Below are 21,699 nucleotides of genomic sequence, written 5' to 3' on the forward strand. Positions count from 1 at the left end.
CGAATGGCAATTGCTAAATGCAAGTCTACGACCGAAAGGTGTTTATCGGTTTATGCGTAGTAATTATTTTTAAAAATAAAGGTGATAAATAAACTAGACAATGTCAGAACCATATATTGATTATATTAAATTGATATTCGTGTTTTATTTATATTTTTCTGAATTTGAAACGAGTATTTTTGGATCCATGTGTCCTTTAGGTCGTAGAACTGCCATTTGTCAATTTCCATTTGCCGTTTGCACTGACAACGTTTTTTGAAATAGGTGTATTTAGGTACGGTTTACAAATTGACTTTCCTGGGTCCTCCCATGTGGAGGGCGCGTTTCAGAGTGACAACTGTATGAACTTTTATTTCTCAACGACACATCGAGTTTTGCAGCTATAATGTTCTGAGTGTTGTCGGGCCGTGTAGTGGTGTGCGCCGCTTTGGTTTTACCGTATGAGTTACGTTGTAGTCTCTGTCCCTCTATCTTAGAGAGTCGCCTTGAGTGGTTACAAATGTTGAATTAGCCTCGAAACCATACATGAGCCTAATTCTTTATTTTTCTTTATTTTTATTTTTCATCCGGAAATAGTTCCATTATTACCGTTCCATTTTACCATTATTGGAACTATTTCCGGCTGCACGCAGGCTATATTTTTCTTACTTTTACCTTGTTGCATTTCGTGGAGTAATATCTGCTTAGATAACTATATTTCAAGACATTTTACGGTGGTTCTATTCTATTTTTGAAATTATTCGATCACGTTTATAGTAGCCTGCGTAGCGGCCAAGGGGAGGGGGACGGGACGGTGGGGCGAGAGAAGAAAAAGCGAGCGCCTCTCCCTGCCCTATAGCCGCTACGCAGACTACGTTTATAGAGTATAAAGGGTCTCCGAATGGTCCCCCGAAATTTTGATGTGCTCGCAGTTTTCGGCTAATGCTCGCATGCTCGCGCAATTTTTTCCGCCGTGTATTTTTCGATGTGCTTGCTGCTCGTTTTATTCAAAACCTAATGCTCGACTCGCATAAATAACGGGGTGCTCGCTAAAGACCATTCGGGGGCCCTAGTATACAAGTATTGTTTTTATGGGCTGACAGTAACGTGACAAGCGAAATAATCAGGTGAGGATCATATTTCAATTTCGTGACACTCGAATCGTTTCCGGGGGCCTCCATTCCGTATTTCAAAATCGATACGATGGATTATGAAAATGAGCTGAAAATACACTAGATCTAGTCATAGATTGTAGAAAAAGACTGTTCAATGAGATGCAATCAGCATTGAGTTCTTCAAACGAGATTAAAGTTGTACTACTCGGCAAACAGAACGGAGGCAAATCATGTCTGCTTATAAGATATTTACATGACAAGTATAACCCAAGTAAAGTAAGTACGGTGAGTATATGATATGAATGCAATTTACGCGTTCACTTGCATTACGTTCAATTGAATGCCCCAGCTACTGAAGCTATCGGAAGCTCAACACTTCCTTTTCTCATTGTTAGCTTGGAATTTGAACACTCTCACAAACCAAAATTAGAAATCATCAGATTATCAAACCTTCTTTTTAATACCAGACAATAGGAGCAGGGTACGGAAGTCGAAGTGTGCTTGTCGACTGTACCAATGTTACGCTCGGCATCTGGGTAAGTAGAGTATGGCTAGAGAAACCCCCTCTGCAAAGCGGACGTTAAGACGCCTGGTCTCCTTTGTCGCTGAGGGACTTCCCATGTATCGCTTAGTATCACGGACACCAGGTTTTTAAGTCTCGTGTTGACATACAGATCTCATCACTAGGAGCGTATTAACTGGTGATGGGACTGGTGATGGTTCGTGTGATCTCAACAAATGCTGACAGTGTCTCCCCACGGGCTATAGGATAGAAATTGTTGGTGCAAAACGCACTACAACTGTTTAAAATTTCCTCGATTTAATCAAATTCTGAGCACGAGTGCAGGCACGTACCCAGGATTTTTCTTGGGGGGGGGAGGGGGTGTGCGAAATCCAAAAAAAGTAATTTTTCCGGGTTGGGGGGTGGGGACCTGGGGAGGGGGCAAGATTCCTCACAAAATCTGACCACCCCTAATAGAAAAAAGGTATTTTTATGCCATTTTAATGCGACTTTTCTTGTCGGATTTGGCTACAAAATGTTTGACTTTTAGATTTATGACACAGATCGATTAGAATGATTTTTAGTTCGCTTATGCACGTTTTATGCGGACCGAAGGTGGACTCTCCGCTGTTGTGGGGGTTTGGGGTTGGGGGTGGGGGGGGGGGTGCGATCGCACCCCCTGCAACCCACCCCCTGGGTACGGGCCTGGAGTGCAAGTATATAAAAATCTAAATATCATATCCCCTGCATATCCTTATGTAACGCGATTGATATGTGATGCCTTTTTAACAGGACACGGCTGGGTCAGAAAAGTATAACGCAATGAGTCGCGTGTATTACCGAGGAGCGGTGGCAGCTCTTGTTTGCTACGGTACGTAACGAGTGACAAGTTAGGTGTGATGAGTGGTAAAATAGAGGAAACCTAACGAGTGAAGAGTCAATCTGCACTATAACCAGCCGTAAGGTTGGTGTAGCGAGTAGCGGAGTGATGCCTAGCGAATGGCGAGCTATTGTTACTATAGAACGTGCATAGTGAGATAGTGATAAGTGAAGAAACATGCGCGTATATTACGGGCAGTTTAACAGTCTAATGCTGTGCAAAACGAGTGACCATGTACCATATTACGTGTGGTGAGCAATTAATTGTTTGTGTTACCGCAGAGCTATGCCTGTGGTTGTAAGCTATATGCGTAACGTAATAAGTTACACATGTCAACATGTCCAAAGAGGGCACTTGCTTCGGCTTCCCCTGACTGCTGCGTCACAAGTAACAAGTACTCACGCTGTTCCTACAGCACGTGATATTTAGTACTCGAACATCATAGAAGACAGTCGAGTTAGAGATGGCATAGACATTTAGCATCGCGTTTTCAGAATCAACCGCAAACGGCAAACCGCGATTAGCCGTTACCGGTTTGCGGTTTGACGTACTGGCGTAAACGTAGTTTAACACATTTGGCGGGAATTGTGGCATTTGGCGGGAAAAATGCATTACATGTGTTCGACATCTACCTAGCCAAAAGTATTAGTAATTGTGCAAATTGTCAATGAAAATATATTATTTCAAGAGTCAAATGATTAAGAACACTGATTCATGGTCTCAAACGTGAGCTCAAATGTGAGGAAAAAACTGCTGAGGTAAATCGCTTACCGCTAGACGGTGCTCCTGAGGTAAAAACGCGAACCGCAGACTGCAAACTTGACCGCAAAGGCCTTGCCACGTGACACCCAGAGGTTTGACGTTGGCCGATCGGTGCTAAATGTCTCTAAAAATAGGATTTTTGTGTTCCTTACCGCACCGCTAGCAGGTTTCTTATGTAGGAATCTTTGATAGATCAGAAAACGTATTCTTTCATTGGGTTGGAGCAAAAATTTAAAAAGAAGTTCCCTAATAACTCGTATGTGTAGTTGAGGCTGCGCCTGCACTTGTCTGCTCAGTCCAGGTCTGCACAAACTTGGCAGGTCATGTCTTGGTTGTTTTTACAGATTTGACCGATGCCACGAGCTTTGACCGTGTTCGCTACTGGGTCAATGAGCTCAAGTCTCATGAGGAGGTATGAGCCTCACTTAACTTCACCATCATAAAAACCGTCACCATCACCATCGCCGTCACCATCATCATCATCATCATCAACATCATCATCGCCATCCATCACCATCGCCGTCACCATCACCGTCACCATCACAACCACCATCACCGTCACCATCACCATCACCATCACCGTCACCATCACCACCGCAATCACCACCACCATCATCATCACCATCATCATCACCATCGCCATCACAATCACCATAACCGTCACGATCACCATCACCATAACCATCACCATCACCACTGCAATTACCGTCATCGTCACCGTCGGCGTCGCCGTCACCACCACCACCATCACGATCACCGTCACCACTACCATCACGATCACCATCACTTGAATCATTATCATTGACATCATCACTGTCTTTATCATCATCATTAATATATAATAATCACACTCACCTTTTATCATATCATTGTTGTCATTGACGTCTCACTCATCACCATCATTATTATATCATCATGTTTTACTGGTTTATATCAAAACTATCCCTGAGATAAAGGTCAGCATTGTTTTAGCGCGAAGAGTGAGTGTGCGTATAAAAGGCGTCATGTGTAAATTGTACGTTTATTTATCCAAAAGGGGTGACCATCACGTGGATGTCAAAACAAAACAAATGATAAAAAAATACAAAATATGTAATAAATGGCCAGGTCAGTCTTAATAGTTTTTTTATTGCATAATGTGCACATTTTTTGTCTGTCAGGGCTGTAGAGTTTATCTGTGCGGCACGAAGCTGGACCTAGTGCACGACAACCCGTTAGACAGAAAATTGGAGAACAGTATCGTCCGAGAGTACGCCGACGGTATGTGGGTTATCAGAGCCGATCGAAGTCGCTTTCGAGTAACGCAGAGTGCGATGCTTTGCCGTGTACAAGGAAGCGATTTCATTTTTCTCTAGTACCTAGTTTCTATAGTGTAGTTTTTTGGTTGGGACGTAGTCCTGTACCTGAAATCTCCTACACGGTTCGGTTTATCCGTGGCGAAACCAAAGGTAGACCTACCACAAGGAAATCAGGCAATGGGACTAGTGGAGAAATCCACCAAAAATGAATTAAGGAAGTGTCTGTGTGCGGGTCCTCGCGCGCGCAAAGAAGTTGCAAATTCAAAGCAGTACACAGTGGCCCAAATTTATTTGTCTTCTAATAGTACCAATATTTTTGTAGGAATCAATGCAAAAGTATTCGAGACGTCGAGCAAAATCGGCTATAATGTTGGTAAGTAATTTAAGATGGCGCCTACTTCCCTGCCAGCAGATTCAGATAATAGTCTCCCTCTCAGCTGTTCTAGTCTCCCTCGACAGCGAGGGAGACTAGAACCTAGTAAATAAAAATAAGTGAACCTAGTAAATAAAAATAATAAGTGATCAAAATTTGAGAAGTAAAGTGCAAAAAAAGTTCGACTTGAAGGGGGTTTAAATGTGACGGCAGGAGAAACCAGGCGCGTACCCAGGATTGGCTGAGGGGGGTGTGCAGTCATAAGAATCATATGGAAAAAGAATAGAATTTGGAGATTTTCTTAAAAAGAAATTACCTTTTTGGCGGCCAAGGGGGGGGGGGGGGGTGGGGGCGGGGGGCTGGTTGCGCGCACCTCCCTGTTTACGCGCCAGGAGACGGTGAATAGTTCGAAATAGAATTCGGGTAATTTTCAATAAGGCGTCTTGTGCCGGTTTTTTTATTCATCATGCCAATTTTTTTTGCAGAGGAGGTATTCTACGAAGTTGCCAAGGATACCGTCATACCAGCGTTAGAAGAGGAAGCATCTAAGTCAATGAAATACGGTAAAATGCTATAGAAAAAAAGTGAATCTGTGTTCAATGCTAATTGAACAAACGGGAAACAAACGGTACTGTGCCATATCTTATTAAAACTAGAGGAAGGAGAGAATTCCAATAGACTGTATTAAGGCTGCTCTTTTTCATTTTCCAGTGTCTGATACGCTGATTCTCTCGAAAGATCGCCCAAGAAGGAAAAAAAAGAGGTGGATAACATGCTGATGACGCCCTCTTAGACGCCGCATCATTTGATTGACGTGAAGCTTTAAAATGACCTCACGAGATGACAAAATTCTGCTTCGCCCTTCTGCATTATTTGACAAGAACATCCTAGCGTTGTCCACTTGATTGACTGAAATCAAATACAGTGCGCCAGTAATAGAAACGGGGATTTAAGTTGCCGCGCGCTCAATTTTTGGCAATTTGTTAAAAAATATTGCCGCGCTGCAACGCACCTTTTTTTTTACAAATATCGTTGACATAATCATCGCAAAAAATCGTTTTAAGGTTATACTAAACATTTATGGCAAAATGATACAAGCTTTTTAAACAGAAATTGCACACGATGGACTCCATAACATGTTCAGTATTTGAGTAAATTGCCCCTGGGGGGTAGAGAGGGTGGGACCCTGGGAACGAGGATGGTAAAATTGCAGGAATTCGTGTTTACTACGATTTTGCTGGCAGCCATCTTGGAAATGGAGCCTACTCCCTAACTTTTTAGAATATAACAGGTCTCCCGCGCGCTCTCCCCAGGCTCATTTAAACCATTTAGAAAAACGACAGCCATTGATTGATATGTTTTGTTCCCATCCCCACCCCCCTTCACTTTTCTGCCGGTCCGTCCCTAACAAGAGGTGAAAGCACAAGAAGACAGCACACCATTTATTAAGACATTTTTCAATACAGGTTTTATTCACTGTACCAAGCAATATTTTTAAACTGTTAACTGTTTGTAACTGTGCCGATACAACATTCTTTGGAATTTTCAGCTAGAACAAAGCAAAAATAGGAACACTCCAGCCTACTACTCTAAAATAAATATTATTTGCTCTGAAATTAGCCTTTATATAACTATAGTAAAATCCAATTTTAAGATCGATTCGTAGAAACTACTTCAGCTTTTGAACGTGTAAGAAAATAATAACATGACCTCTTTAAATATGAAAATCATTTTTGTTTACGAGTTTTGTTTCATTTAAAAATGCTATTCTCGACCTTTCTCTATCCGCTCTTATATCGCTTTTGTGCTATACCTTAAATAGTGACTTTTCAATGGCGCAGGGCGTAAATGACCTTTAGATACAGTGGATTAATCTAATCCTTCCAGCACCGGCCCAGTCTGCCCACTCCAACAATTCTCAGAAATGCTGGGTAGGTTAAACTCCACAAAATAAATTATCCCATGTATACTCTTATCTTTCAATACGGTTTTAAGAATTCTATATCACTAACGGTCACACTAGTTTTTGCCTTTCCGTGAAAATGACCCTTATCAACAGCTACATTTTACATGATTGTGTAGTTCCAGATAATATCCATATTAGAGGTATGACCCCCCACCCCTCTGGAAAAAAATAAATACAGTAAATGTTAAGGAAAAGGGGCATTATACCACTCCCCCCTCCCCTCTGGAAATTCCTAGGCGTTTTACCCCATTGAGGGGATTGGAAATTCCGGGGGGAGGGGGTGGGGTATGGATATTTTCTAGAACTACACATCCCCAAACTATAAATGGAGTGCTGGATAAGGGAAAATGCCTCTGCAGCCTCAACATATTATAGTTATATATATTTTATAATTTAAGATGATTAATCTCCGCAAGAGGCTGACAACTAGAGTTTTTGGTCAAGGTTGTTTGCATCCCTACACGAACCGGACGACGGGCAACAACATGGACCAGCTTCTTAAAATATTTTAAATTCTCTGAAGTGCAATATTTAATTCATGGTATTGTCTTGAGTCGTTGGTTAGTAAACTTCGCCAGTGACGTCCAAGACAGTAGAAAAGCAAGTTACAGGCACCCTTGGGTGTCAGAAGATATCGATGAACGCGACGATACCAGAAAATATGAAGAATTGGCAACACCAACCGTGTAATGTACCCCCGAAAGTTGCGAATCCTTGAATATGGCATTTTCTCTTCGTCGATCGCGCGAGAGCTCAAACTAGTGCGGCTATAGCTTTACTTTTCTGATAAAAGGCAGTTTGTGAAATTGTCAAACGCAGATTTCGAGGGATCATCATCTGTTTTAAACATGTATCTAGACATTTAGATGCAAGATGTTTCTCTAGAATAGAGTGGATATATTCATTTCCATCATTTCGTCAGTGGCTGCTTCCATCATCGAGGCTCATTCCTTATGCCATCTCTTGTACCTTGAGACAAAAAGGCAACAGCCTTTTGTTGGACTTGCTACTCCTTGCCATTCCTTAGTCCATCTCTTGCACCTTGAGACAAAAAGGCAACAGCCCCTTCTTAGACTTGCCACCTCTTAGCCGTAGGTCCAACCACTTCTGCTTATTAGGGATGGTCTTGTCCATCAACACGTCTGTCATGAATGTGTCCGCGTCTACCCCGGATAGGGAGGAGAGCACCGAGCTGGTGCTGACAGCACTGATGTTAGACTCCAGCTCCACGTCCAGCTCATCGCTTTGCTTCTTCTTCTTGGGTTGCAGCATGAGCAACTGAATGGCGGCGTCGAGATGGCGGAATGAGTCCAGGCTCAGCAGCTCACTCTTGGCATCCTCCTCGAGGCCACTGGCATCTGAGGAGATCCAGTACTTTACATAGCTGAAGTCTAGCTGCAATTGCTGCGCCCCGAAATAGCTGAGGAGGAAAATGAGCATAAAATGGTTAATTAGGAGCTAAGCTTAGAACAAGGACGTTACTTGGGTAACTAGGCGGAAAAATCACAAGGAAACCAGTTTATTGGAAGAAAGGTGAGGGAATGTTTAAACTCACAATAGAAGAGTATGAACTGTTGGGGTAAAGTCACTCGTGATATAAGGCTATGAACTCTTGGCTTAAGGCCACTTGTGATAGAAGGGTATGAACTCTTGGCATAAAGCCACTCATGATATAAGGCAATGAACCCTTGGCATAAGGCCACGCATGATATAAGGGTATGAACTCACCTGAAGACAATCTCAGAGTTTAGGATGTGTCGGCTCCAAGTGTCCATCATGGTAACAGTGGCTTGGATCATGAGCGACATCTTAGACTCCTCTCTTAGATGGGCACTACTGCGGAATACTGGCTCAAGTATCTGCATCACTGCATGCTCCACATAGGAGTTCGGCTGGCATGGTACTCCTGGTAAGAAAACAAAAATCGAAGTATCAGACTTCAAACGTTTATGGTTTTTCTGGAGTCTAAATATAAAGACTGTTGTATTTTAAAATGTAAACAAAAAAGGGCTGGTTGACATACTTCAAAGTTTTGGTGCCTTTTTCTCAGAAAGGATTAATGTAAAAAATGCCATAAGGATTTATATATTAAATCTGCTTTAAGTAGAGCTATATGGACAACAATTCCTTGAAGCGTGCAGTAATCATATGCTGCTTGAGAGAGGGTATACAAGCCGTAAAATATCGATGAAAACTACCTGAATGCCGGCTCTTCTTCCAGCTTCGTCCGATAGGCATAGCCTCTTGAAAGAATTCCTTTGACATCTTAGCGAGGTCCCCACTGAACAAGGATTCATACTTCTTGGATATGCTCTGGGATAAAATTTCATATAGTTATGCTAAGCATATTTCGGCCAAGCAAATTTTGCATAATTCTGCCCAGAAATTTTACATAGTTCTGCAAAGCATATTTTACATAGAACTGCCAAGCATATCTAACATACAGCAGTTCTGCAAAAAAAATTGTACATAGTTCTGCCAGCAAATTTTTCCATAGTTTTGCCAAGCAAATTGTCTTTGTATACTTTACAGTGCAACCAGTAAAACCATGAACACCTAAGATATGTGTGGAATGTTAATTGTCTTCTGACTAATCAGACACGAGAATTCAGACACTGAGACTTGTTGAGACATGTTTCTAGTTGACCGTTTGATGAATATCTTGCGAGTGATTGGTTGAAACAAATACATATTTCCAGTGTTCACAGTTTTCTTGGTCGTGCTGTAACAACTCACCTACTCAAACTATAAGCACAAGAAGAACCAACTCTTCATCAACTATCCAAAAATAAGCACAAGAAGAACCAATCTCCATCAACTACCCAAAAGCCTGTTCACAAAACCATCATTGCTTCCCAACACCATTAGGTAACTGCCTTGTGGCCCCATAATCATTTCACCCATTTACAAATAGCAGACAGCCTCCAACTCCCTCCTACCCCTATCCCCAGCCACCAAAGTAGCATTACATACCTCTAGCCGTAGCAAACTGCCTTGTAGTTCCTCAAGCAGGATAGGCAGTGACCCCCAGGACAGATTCCCTCCTTGGCCCAGACATAGTGGCTTAACAGCAGAGACTGTCTTACTTGCCATGTCCAGAAACAGTGGCAGGTCCCAGTGCAGTACCGTAAAGTATGATGTCAATGACCAGGAGGAAAGCAAATGATAGAGCTTACTGTCTATCCAGTTCGTGCTAAATGAGAGTACTGACTGCAGACGTGTTACCAGTGGGATGAGGGCCAGGGAGTGGCTGCGGAAAGTGTCATGGTTGGAAAGACGGTCCTTCCAGTAGTATGAGCAGTCAAACATACTCTTTAATGGTTGGAGGAGTGCCGCTAGTTTCGATAGAGTTTTGCTGGATAAGTACCCTGGCTTGGTATTCTCATCTGGGATGCACTTGTCTTTTAGGCTTGTGCCAAGAAGATCACAAAACCCTAAACACATAAATTAGTTACCTAGGGTATGTAGAATTTATGCAGGAAGAAACAGGGAGAAGAAAAGTCAGAATAAAGATGGGAAGTCTAAGAAAACACTTTGGACAGTAATCTTAGTTCTTGAGTAGCATGTAATTCTTCACTATTTATTTTCTCTCAGATATCTCATCCTAATATCAAAGCGATACATTTTTTAGCGGACCAACCAGCCAAGTGAGGTCCCCTGGCTATCAACCTGATACTCACCCAAGTCCCATGTCAATCTTGACAAATGACTGTGTAAATCTCTGCTGACTAGCTGCAGGGCAACAGTGCCACTTTGGGGCAATGATCCTGGAAATAAAAATGATACATGGTGAGGCAGGAATGTAAGTTTTTTTAAGGTATGAAATATATTTCTATGAGCATTAAAAAACACATTTATATTCAACTTGATAATCTATATGTCAAATTCTATGCAACTACAGCCTTACAGCCTTACTACAGCCTATAAAGTATACAACTTAACAAAAAGACGAGGAGTTCGAGTTTTCTATGAGTCAGTAGATAGTCAATGAGGCACATAGCGAGAAAAAGTAGTCAAATTGTTTCAGTATAAAACCACTCACATACTACCTTCAAATAAATGACGATTTTAATAATTCTCAGTAATAAATAACCGCTTTTGTTGCAAAAACGGCAGGTTTTTCACTGTCTATGGCTCAATAGATAGTGAGTAGGGGAGCCAATCAAATTGTGAGATTTGTGATAGTATGTGAGTGGATTTTAATACACTCTGCTATTTTTCTTCATCTACCTTTTGTAAGTGTCTTACAGTGTCTTAGTAAGCCCTGTAGATAGTTTTTTAGCTATTTCTTTCCAGTCATTTTAAAACCTTGACAATGTCACATAAAATACAATCAGCCCCAGGTGATCTCTCGTATCCCTCCTATTTTATCTTCTTTTATAATGATATTAACAAAATTCCTACTTCAGCCATACTTTTGCCCCAGAAGCTTAGAAGCTTTAACTGAGTGTCTGATTATCAGTGGTTTATAAATTTCTATTTGTTAATTCCCTGTGGTATATCCCCAAAAACCTTCACCTTTACAAAATTAAAAAAAAAATCAAAAAATACAATGGAGACAAATTTCCACCAATGAATACAGATGCTACAACTACCCGAGGCAAGAGGACCTTTAAGCAATTCTGAATAATTTCCTTTTAGTCTCAACATTAAAGTAGAACCCACAGCAGAAATCTTAATTACTGTATTACTCATTTAGACGCCACCTCAGAATCAATTCTCCATATAAGACTAAAAATATGATTATACAGTACCCCTCCCTCAAACTTTGACACATCAACTGTATTATGTTGTTTTTCTAAAATTTAGCTGAATTAAAGTGATTAGTAATTGCCTTTTTTGACATGACATGACATTCCAGTGACAAGAGTTGCCATTCTTGTTTGAATGGAAACATTCAAAATTTGGAACCAATCACCATCACAGACAAACGCTAGTTGTCAAAGAAACATTAGGAAATATTTATTGAGACAGGTAAATGAAACAACAATATCTTCAGTGCTATCTAGGTAAAATATTCCTTATGTAACAAAATATTAGTGGTATATTTTTAGTATATTTTATATTTTATACATTTTAGTAGTACGTTTTTTTAGTATTACCCAAGCCATGTTAAACTCATTTTCTATTTTGTCCACCACATTTTCCCCATGAAAGACTACCCTCAAATCATGGCTCCAAAAAAGTCAACATTTTCTCCTTATCCTAACTACAAGATGAAACAAAATGGAGGAAAAAAAATACAATGTGGCACATAAAGTACAATGCAAATTAGACAGAAATGCCTTCTAGTGAGCACGACTCCTTTTAGGAATTGAAACCTTTCTTTAAGTTTGCATCAAAACAAACAAGAAGCTTTTAGAATACACTCTCAGCAATTCTGGCATGCATATTTTCTAAATTTTGATTGAGGAACAAATCAAACAAGAATGTATTTTGGTTAGTGTTTTTTGCATTCTAATACCAAGTCAAATGTTTAACAAGAACAACTCATTAGATGGTAGAAAACCTGATTGATTTAAACAATGACATATCAACTTACATGATTTAAAAAATAGTTCAAATATGCAAACTATCAAACTTTACTCACTTTGTATAATTTTTTAGCAAACTGACCCTCTATATAACAAAAAAGTCCTACAATACATGATCAAAAGTTAGCCATATTGTATTTTATTTAACAGACAAAGTGGTTTCTGTTATGGATGCAATGAATACAACTTAAGTGCATACTTGGCATTAAAAAAAAGCTTAAGAAATCCACTTACAAACACACTTGGGCTATGTTTATAAATCCAAACAACTCCTTGGGTTATTGAAAAACACCCCATACCGTATGTCTTGTTATATTAGTTTCAAGGCACATAATTCCTAACAAGAAATATAATTTACTAGCTCAAAATATCAACTGTATACTGTATAATAACAAAGTTACTACTCAGTACATATAAAACAACAAAAAAGTGTAGTTAAAAATTTGTATCTGAGTCAAATATCTGTAATAATCTTGTATAATGACATGATAATAACAATGATTATAATAATGATTAATAAAGGAACAATATATCAGTATCAATATGATAATGATAACAACAATAGTTTTGGAACTGCAATCATTGCAATATCATCAACCACTGATAATAATATATAAACTCGAACGTGTACTATAAAAGGGAGGCAACTGTCATTTGTCATTTGAATTCACTGAGACCAGAGCTTCAAAGAAAGAAGCCAGAAAGCTAATATAGAGTTCAAAATAACACACCATTGAAGTAAACACAGTCTATCCATTAGCATTAGCATGAAAATAAGGGAGGCTGGTCTTGAAGTGCTAAATTTTGCAAACTTTTTGCTCGTCTGCATGTACACCTGAATCAACCATTTAAAATGAGCTTGTGCTCTCTTTCTGAAATGTTTTTCAAAAACACTATTTCCCAAATATGCCTAATGGTTCTTTAACATTCTTTAACTTAAAAGTTATTTTAATCAATCATACAGCTGTACTTTTTGCTATGTTTACCTCCAGCAGTTACGGAGGTTCAAACTCAACAAAGTCTAGATATGACTGACTGATGACTGTGCGAGTGTGTGAAAAAGGGGGTGGAGCTACCCCTTTTATAGCGCATGTTTGTGTTAAAAAATTACCTGTAACTCTTACGTCTAACAAGTTCAATAATAGGTGATTATCCATAGAATGCTAAGGCATGATTTCTTTAATAAATATCTGACAACCAGGTGACCTTAAGTGTTTATTGCTGATAAGAGTTTTTAAAATCAAATTAAAATGTGTATGCAATTGGATACTCACCTGATTTATGCAGTGACTCTAGCAAGGACAAAGCTACCAATACCAGGGAGTTAGGCCATAAAATGACAGACCCTAATGGGTTATAGGTATTTCTTCTCCTTCGTAAGCCATGGAGCAGATTACACAATGCTGGGCCCAAATGATCCCAAAGTCTATCCATGTAATATGAAGAAATTTGTGCCTTCGTATCAATGTCTAGTGATTCGTGCCACTGTACTCGTTTGTTCTGTCTAGGGGAGGTGACAGAATTGGAGTGCTTCAAGATACCATGATTACTCTCTTGGTCACCCTGTGATGTCACACCTTGGTCATCAACACCTTGCTCATTACAGTTATCACTACACAGACCCTGCTGTGGTAGGCTTCTGTGCATAAATAGCCGTCTATCGGCAGTATTAGATACCATCAGAGTAGTGGAAGTAGCCAAATGCACCATTAATTGAACAATGAATTTATGCTCAATAGAGTCGAATGTCAAAATTGGGGATTCTTTTGGGAGGTTTATAACAGGTGTATTGGCCTTGCTCATCACTGTTATTATACCATTAGGCAGTGAGCTTGTATTTGACACCTTAGGGTCATGCCTATGTGTGGCCGTCAAGTTTAAATCCTCCCATTCCCATTTAGAAGTCAAATCGGCTTCAAGACCTCTCCTAATCTCTTCGTGTTGACACAAGAACTCCGATACGAGACCAGCAAGAGTGCATGCCCTTCCATCTGCAATTTCATTAAGAAGTTTATTTAGTGTAATGGGACAAATGTTCCTGCCCGACAATGCATTCTTGTTGACAGTCATAGGTGCGCAAATACCATATTTTTCGCACACCAAGGAATGCTCGAAATCCTCAAATTGTTCTAGATTACAAATAATCTCATTATCTTGTAGCACGTCGTTGCTGTATTCGCACAGTCGATTGAAGTCTTCAATGGCAGTTGATATATCCCGGTAAAGGTTCTTTGTGAGTCGCCATTGTAGATGGTGGGCAATTTGTAAAACACAAAATAAAATACTTCCTAGCCACGCTGTTAAACCAAGTATACCACGACCCAGTGCAGCGTGGATGTATCCAAAGTGCTCTTGCATCTTAAGCAATGCTGATCTTATTTTAGGTTCCGCAGAAAATCGTTCGCGAAAAATAGACCAGAATGTGAGATGTGTCCTCGCTTCTTGGCACAGCTCTTGGAAACGGCCGCCTTTGAAAATAAACTCTTTGGTTTTCTCGGGCCTACGTAAACGCAAATCTTTCAAGTAAGCAACATAGCTTTCTGTTGTTTTTTCTAAGTCAGTAATGAGGGCACAGGAAGATCGCAGTCGTACCAAACAATCCTTCATCAACACCAAACCAATGCGTTGATGCATTTCTTGATCTATTTGGCGCACATTTGAACACAACAAAGCGCCAGCCTCGAAATGGCCGAACAAACTGCCTTCCTCTGGGCCAATGGAGCACATGCAAGTCTTCTGGCCAACGTGCTGGAATCGTCCTTCCAGTGCAAAAGCATTATCGACTTCCTCTGAGTCTAGTGTGGAGCTAGAGTGATATCTAGCGAGAGTTTGATCGCTGTGTAGCCGACTACCAGCTGGAGCGGTGAACTCCAAGTTGAGCGGCGAAAGATGAATCTTTCCAGACGGCCCTCTCTCATCCATTTTCAATCTCTTGAATTAAACTAGTCATATTTATACGTCGTTCTAGGTTGGCTATGCTTCCAAGCCATGTTAGGAAGAGGAAAGCGCCGCAATGGGAAGACGATGGCTGTTTCTAGATGACACAGTACTGATGCACGTTTTGTTGCCATATGCTTTATTTCTTACGCATGCGCACTAGATCCCCGGATAACAACATTGTGAACATAATTTATTCTTGATTCGAAAATAGAAATGAAATCAATTGAACTGAAAGGGTGTCAAATGAACATTCAGCGCTTTTTTTTTTTTTTTTTACAAAATCGAAGCCTAAGCTAACGCAGTTTTCTTTAGTGTTTTTAGACTCAATAACCTATAGGAATACAATTTTATATAACCGATCCCCGTTAATTCTAATTCTTGGAAGTCTTATTTGCCTGGGGCTAATATTAGCAAATGGCACCACAAATATCTCCTTAAGTCCTGGCTAAAAAGGTCTACAAACAACAAGTAAGAGTTGGAGCGCCAGCGACTGAACATCTGGTTGTACATAAATGAAATAACGGAAATAGCAAATAATAAAAGTATATAATATCTAAAAATGTATCCATGTTTTAATCATAGAAAGTAGTGCTTCCCCAATTGAGCTTTTTGGATATTTTAGATAAAAATCTAATTTTGACCAGCTTTTGACTAACAAAATTCACTTGATCGGTGACAGAAAACTGTCGCTCTTGACAATATCGCGCGCGCGTCTTGTGTTTTAGATCAGAAAATTATCCGCATTAGCATCACACGGTCCGAATGGAATATTATAAGTATATTTTTAAACATTTTTCCCTATCCATAGACAATCACTTCCGGTTAGTCTTATAAAGATATCTTAAAATACGAATTATTCATCATTAAAGTCGTCCGGGGGCAGGCATTCTTGTACCCTCCTGCTCATGTTAACTTTTTGCTATGGAGCAAAGTAAAAGAGCGACACAGAAAGCTCTTTGTGTTTTATAAAAACCTTTTTTATAAGAACACCTTTAAGAACATGCTAAGAACATGCCGAGACTCAGATAGCAACAAAGTATTGTTTTGTTTGTCTGATTCGTTCTAAAAAACAGAATCGAATTTGTTCATAATAACAATCATAAATATTATTACAATTGATCGTTTGTGTAATTCTCTTTCTAATAATTTATTGGGTCAACTCTTTTTTTTTTATAAGAACCCCCTTAAAAAAACGTCCAGCCTGAGATTTCACCAAATTTTAAGAACATGCTATAAGAATATGCCGAGGCTGAGATAGCGGGAAAAAAATCCTGATGCGTTCTAACCTGCTAGCAAAGCAGGGCAGATGCGTTCTAAAATGCAGAAGGGCCCCGAATGGTCTTTGGCGAGCACTTGCGAGTTTTTTATGCGATCATTTTCAGATTTTTAATAAATCGAGCAGCGAGCACATCGAAAAATACAATGCGAGCACGGCGGAAAAAATTGCGCGAGCATGTCAGAGCATTAGAAAACGCGAGCACATCGAAATTTTGGGGAACCATTCGGGGGCCCTTGCAGAATCACATTGTGCTTATATAAAAAAACTCATTATTGCTATTGATCATTAGTGTAATTCTCTTCATAAAAATTCATTGAGGTTTATATTCTAATATACACTAAAATTTAAGGAACATATCCAGCCTTAAAATGCCCCAAAAGTATATTATACATCTAATATAATATAATCTTAGAACATCGTTAAGAACATGTTCAGCATTAAAAAAAAAAGGCCCAGCCTCAACCTGAAAATTAGACGTTCTTATAAAATAGTGTAATGCAGATAGTTTATTTTCACGTCGGACATGTATGGAATATTGTGGCTATCGTGCTTAGCAGTTTTTATTACAAGAAACTTTATTGCAGTGTATAGCTTGGTCTGCCCTGAAGGAGAATTAATTCAAATACGAAAACCGTTTTTTGATAAAATGAAACAAGAGACGAAGCTAGTGATGGTTTGTCAATCAAAAACATGAACGAAATTATTAAATGTAAACTGTTAGTCTCCAACAAAAAAAAATAGAAAGGTTACAACAGAATAAGTTTCGAACCCGAACACGAAATAATAGGGGTTGCCCCTCTTGCCCTCCATCATCAAAGCCTGGATCAAAAAAAGTGAGAGGCGATGAGGATTCCAAACTTTTTAGCTCTTACAGGGTTGCGATCAAACGATCTTTGAGAGTCGAAAAGTGGTAAATTCCCCTTTAAAATCAGCGCTCGCTGCTTTCGTGTCCTTTTAGGGAAAAACCAACTAGCTCAATTTTCAGGAAAAAGAACATGAGATTGTGTTATTGGAATTTGTAGTACTGAAATTGTACGTTACATTTCACTGAAAACGGAAATACTAGTCAACTGTCATTCGCGTGATCAAACGGTAAAAACTCCCATGTCAAAAACTGAACATGTTAAAGGTGAATGAGAATCGGTGAGGTCTAGATAGAACGTGTCAGGCTCGCATTATCATATCGCTCTAACTGTCTAAGAAAGTTCGACAGATAATGCGACGTTAGCACGCCAATAATTGCGCTCGGAATGTGCACGTTAATGAGAGTTGGGACGCCCCATCAACCCTCATCTCCGTTTCTGGATTTGACATATTTAGAAATAAGGGTAAGTGATTATTTTATTGCCGACGTGACTTCACAAGCGTTATGAACAAGGGATCGATAAATATCTTTATTCAGTTATCATTTTCCTGAGGGAGGAACTTGAGACTAGTAAACGTATACTTTGTGATTTTAGCGTAAAAAAACTCCATCTAAAATTAATTTTACGCTGGGTATAACAATATTGCAACTGAGACCCGACGCATCGCATGAAAACACCTAGTGAAGTGCAGGGCCTCTGGCGCCTATACGATTAGACTTGGAGCATCTGGTAGCCAGTATACGTGACTGGTTACGGTTAGAACTCTTTTGTCTTGTGTTTCTAGCGTTTCCAATTAGAAATTAACTTTTGGATTCAATTAACAAGATCAAAATTAAATGTTCAGACTGTTTTTTTTTTCTGGTCTAGTACGTGCCGATCGCTCAAGTGTTTTTAAAACAAAGTTCGGAGGAAATGGAAGAGTCATTAGAAAAAGGGATAAAGCACAACTCAGTCCTCATTAAATCGTTCAACTCGAATTCTTTGTATTTCTTACTTTTTCATTGACCTGGATTCTTTAATCAAATCTGACTTTATATTTTTCTAAGATCGCTTTGGCCCTGTCACACGTACACTTTTCAGTTGCAACTTGTTTCGCCAAAAGTCGCACGCGCCATGTCACACGTGGATTTTTTTTTCTGCGGAAAGTAGAAGTTCTACTTTTCTTGCGACTTTGAGAAAAAGAAAAAAACAAGTTGCAAAGGGTGTGTCAAACGTAAGAGAACCCGCGTGCGATTTGCAATTACTTTTTTGCGGGACAAGTTGCATCAGAGAAAACGTACGTGTGACAGGGCCTTTATATGGGAAGAGACACAGTAAGAACGTACAGTAAAGATGCAAATCAAAAGCGCTGCACACGCCATAGTCCATTTTTAACTTTAAAAAAAGTTGTCCAGTGATAGGCAAGTTTATTAACAATCTTAATTCATTTAAGTAACATCCCCAAACATAGATATATCTGATATATCACGGAAAGAAGAACACTGAATGTCACTATTATGATCTGCAAGCCTTGGAGCTTCTTGTTTATGAATAATAGCCAGAAAAGTTCAATAAAACAGGAGCCATGAAGATACTGCAAGTTCTTTAGAAATGAAAAGTGCTGAGCTATAGCTTCTATCACAGATATCAAACTTTTTACACTGAGTTGAAGCTCATACAAATGTCTCTTTCCTTGGCTGTTTTTATGTCTTAACGTTTAATTTTGTTAGTTAAATGATGGATTCTTCTTGTTGATTTGTTAACATCGTATTGCTGTTCCAACAGACATGAACACACCAAATGTCCCTCCTCCTTGAAGCATCAGTTTTCCAACACTTGACATTAGTTCTCTTCCCCGGAGGCCATATCTGACAGACAAAAGAGGTTCAATACTTTGGGATTTACTAACACTAAGTGTCCTTGTCACTGAAAATCTAAGGCAGGTTCAACACGGCATGATGCTCCTGTCACAAGCATCTGACATGCGAGCGAATCTATTGCTTTTCATTACAGCAAAACATGCATTAGTTATCTCAGCGTCATTCAATAAAAATAAATATATAATAATTTTTATGATCATGATAATATTGTAAATATTTTTTTACTACTATGAAGCAGTTGTTGATTTACCCTATTATTAATCACGTAGTGTACATTAGCACAGGCCGTACCCAGGATTTTTCTTGGGGGTGGGGGGGGAGAGTGAGTTTTCGGATACAAATCCCCTGAAAGAACAAAAGTGATTTTTAGTGACTTATGGATTGATGACATACTAGCTTATGCTTAATAGTTTTGTCTACAAATAGCACGTCTATTGAGACCCGAAAGTGGGCTTTCAACCATTGTGGGGTGGGGGGGGGGTGTTTGCACCCCATGCACCACCCCCTGGGTACGGGCCTGTAGCACTATTGTCTTTAAATTCACATAATAGAATTTTCCTTCCTGTCTTAATAATATCCACATTTGCACAAATGAATGCTTATCCATTTGCTTGGACACCAAATAGTACAATTGATTGCTAAAATGCGTAAATGTGTAACCAAATTTATAAAAAAATTCTCAATTGAGTTTCCTCTTTAAGCAAGTTGCAATTCATGCATATTAATGTATATTTGCTTAATTGACTGAGGATATGCACTAACAAATGCATATTGTGATGTATTGGATTCATCACCCATATATTCTTTGTCTCATATGGCAGAGTTAGACCAAGTAAGACCAAGTCAGGCATGAGGTGGGGGATGTACAGTCATAGTTGTCATTTTGCATACTGCCTTAGTCACACTTTTGGCATCCAGGTAAGGGGGGGGGGGGGTGAGCACACAGCCTGTCACCTCCTAGGTATGTACGGGCAAGTGGGACTAGGACAGAATTACTGTATTCTAGAAGTAACAAAGGGTGCTGGTGCTGTTTAACAGATGCCAATCTCTACATGCTTTCTTCACATAATGGGATCTTGAAAATCTAATTGGGTTTACGTCCTGAAGAACTGAGTCTGATAAAATTAATATTGATTCTTGTCGAATTCAGCTGCCTCACTTGTAATCTGTTTGTGATATCCTCATTTATTTATTCAATTTCCACCAGTTATACTGGTGCAGAAAATACAACAGAACTAGGCTCCAATTCAAGTACCCTCTTGAGTGTTTTGTTTGTAAGCATTGTAAGAACTTACACTGGGGATGGTCACTGCGAGAGGGTTTATTGCGTTCCCAGTGGTTCTTTTCGTCCCTTCAGTTCAGGTTAGTGTAGTGCAGCTTGAAGAGACAGGACCTCTGCTTTAGTGTCTTATCCGAAAAGACTGGAAACATGGGAGAATAACTACAACTCACTTGTGACACAAATTTGAATCAAGGCAGGAACCCAGAAAAAATCCCCAGTTTGAGCCAGGATTTGAACCTTGGCCACAGCGGTGAGAGGCTGACGTGCTAACACACTAGGCCACCTGTGCTACCAATTCCTTAATTGTACGCTAGCTGAGTTCATAGCCACTGTGGATCTGTAGTTGTATTGTTGATTGAACTGTCTTGTTTCTTCTATGGGTGGCCCCTTTTGTGGTATTTTAAAAACTCTTCAGCTTCTTCTCACTTCTTGAATCCCTTAGAACTTACTTCTAGTTTACCATCTCCCCAGTTGTCAGTTATATCACATTTCTTGTTAGTCCACAGGACATAGAATTCTTTTTTTCTCTTTCACCTTAGGCATAACTTGTTTCTGTTTTCGACTTCAATGTGTGTGTGTGTTGGAGGGGGGTGGGGGGGGGGGGGGGGTTGGGGGCTAGAAAGAAGTGAATGGTTGAAGGTACATGGTTGAAGGTACATAGTTGGTTGGGTGAAGCTCCACCTGGACATAGACATACTTCATGTTGTCCGCCGCAGGATATGGATAAATGAAGTACTATAGATTCCACCCACATCACATCTTCCTTACCTGAGTGCCGAGTAAGTTCCAAACAGCCCAGCAGAACTCATCCCCACTGCAAAACCAATCATAAACCCAACTTTAACACGGTCAAAACAGCTTGGCTGAGGCGCTCTCTGCATTGCTATCTCCTCTTTGTCAAATATATGATATCGCTTTTTCCCTTAAAGGTGTCTTTGTAAAAAGAAGCAAAGAGCTACCAAGTATTCGAGATCACTTTTCCACTAGACGTTTTGAACAGCCGACATGCAAGGTTGTGAGCCCGCCAGTGCTACTGCTGACAATTTTTGACCGAAAAAGATTGG

At 39.8% G+C, this 21,699-nt stretch overlaps 3 protein-coding genes across 5 annotated transcripts; 1 reads left to right on the plus strand and 2 right to left on the minus strand.

Moving 5' to 3' along the window:
• The first annotated feature begins 1,120 nt into the window (after positions 1-1,120).
• Positions 1,121-6,041, plus strand: LOC5519880 (ras-related protein Rab-24). 2 transcript variants are annotated; one of them, XM_048728859.1, is made up of 8 exons: positions 1,121-1,370; positions 1,562-1,630; positions 2,389-2,467; positions 3,583-3,650; positions 4,399-4,498; positions 4,859-4,909; positions 5,395-5,472; positions 5,621-6,041. In XM_048728859.1, exons 1-8 carry the CDS (start codon positions 1,254-1,256, stop codon positions 5,686-5,688), a joined length of 630 nt encoding a protein of 209 aa, XP_048584816.1. In that variant the 5' UTR covers positions 1,121-1,253; the 3' UTR covers positions 5,689-6,041. The 2 variants fall into 2 exon arrangements, with proteins under 2 accessions (XP_048584816.1, XP_048584815.1); XM_048728858.1 differs by having other exon boundaries at positions 1,122-1,379.
• A 295-nt stretch (positions 6,042-6,336) lies between these two features.
• LOC5519881 lies at positions 6,337-15,497 on the minus strand. Its single transcript, XM_001639707.3, has 6 exons — positions 13,684-15,497; positions 10,556-10,642; positions 9,849-10,309; positions 9,074-9,188; positions 8,604-8,781; positions 6,337-8,295 (listed from the first exon to the last, which is right to left on the minus strand). Exons 1-6 carry the CDS (start codon positions 15,329-15,331, stop codon positions 7,899-7,901), a joined length of 2,886 nt encoding a protein of 961 aa, XP_001639757.1. The 5' UTR covers positions 15,332-15,497; the 3' UTR covers positions 6,337-7,898.
• A 3,386-nt stretch (positions 15,498-18,883) lies between these two features.
• Positions 18,884-21,694, minus strand: LOC5519803 (reactive oxygen species modulator 1). 2 transcript variants are annotated; one of them, XR_007312035.1, is made up of 3 exons: positions 21,404-21,694; positions 19,604-19,698; positions 18,884-19,341 (listed from the first exon to the last, which is right to left on the minus strand). XR_007312035.1 is itself a non-coding variant. In XM_032364780.2 (3 exons), the coding sequence occupies exons 1-3, from the start codon at positions 21,514-21,516 to the stop codon at positions 19,233-19,235; spliced, it is 276 nt and encodes a 91-aa protein (XP_032220671.1). In that variant the 5' UTR covers positions 21,517-21,678; the 3' UTR covers positions 18,884-19,232. The 2 variants fall into 2 exon arrangements, 1 of the variants encoding a protein (XP_032220671.1); XM_032364780.2 differs by having other exon boundaries at positions 19,645-19,698; positions 21,404-21,678.
• Between the last annotated feature and the right edge of the window lie 5 nt (positions 21,695-21,699).

Source organism: Nematostella vectensis, chromosome 6 (assembly GCF_932526225.1).
Source record: "Nematostella vectensis chromosome 6, jaNemVect1.1, whole genome shotgun sequence".
NCBI lineage: Eukaryota > Metazoa > Cnidaria > Anthozoa > Actiniaria > Edwardsiidae > Nematostella > Nematostella vectensis.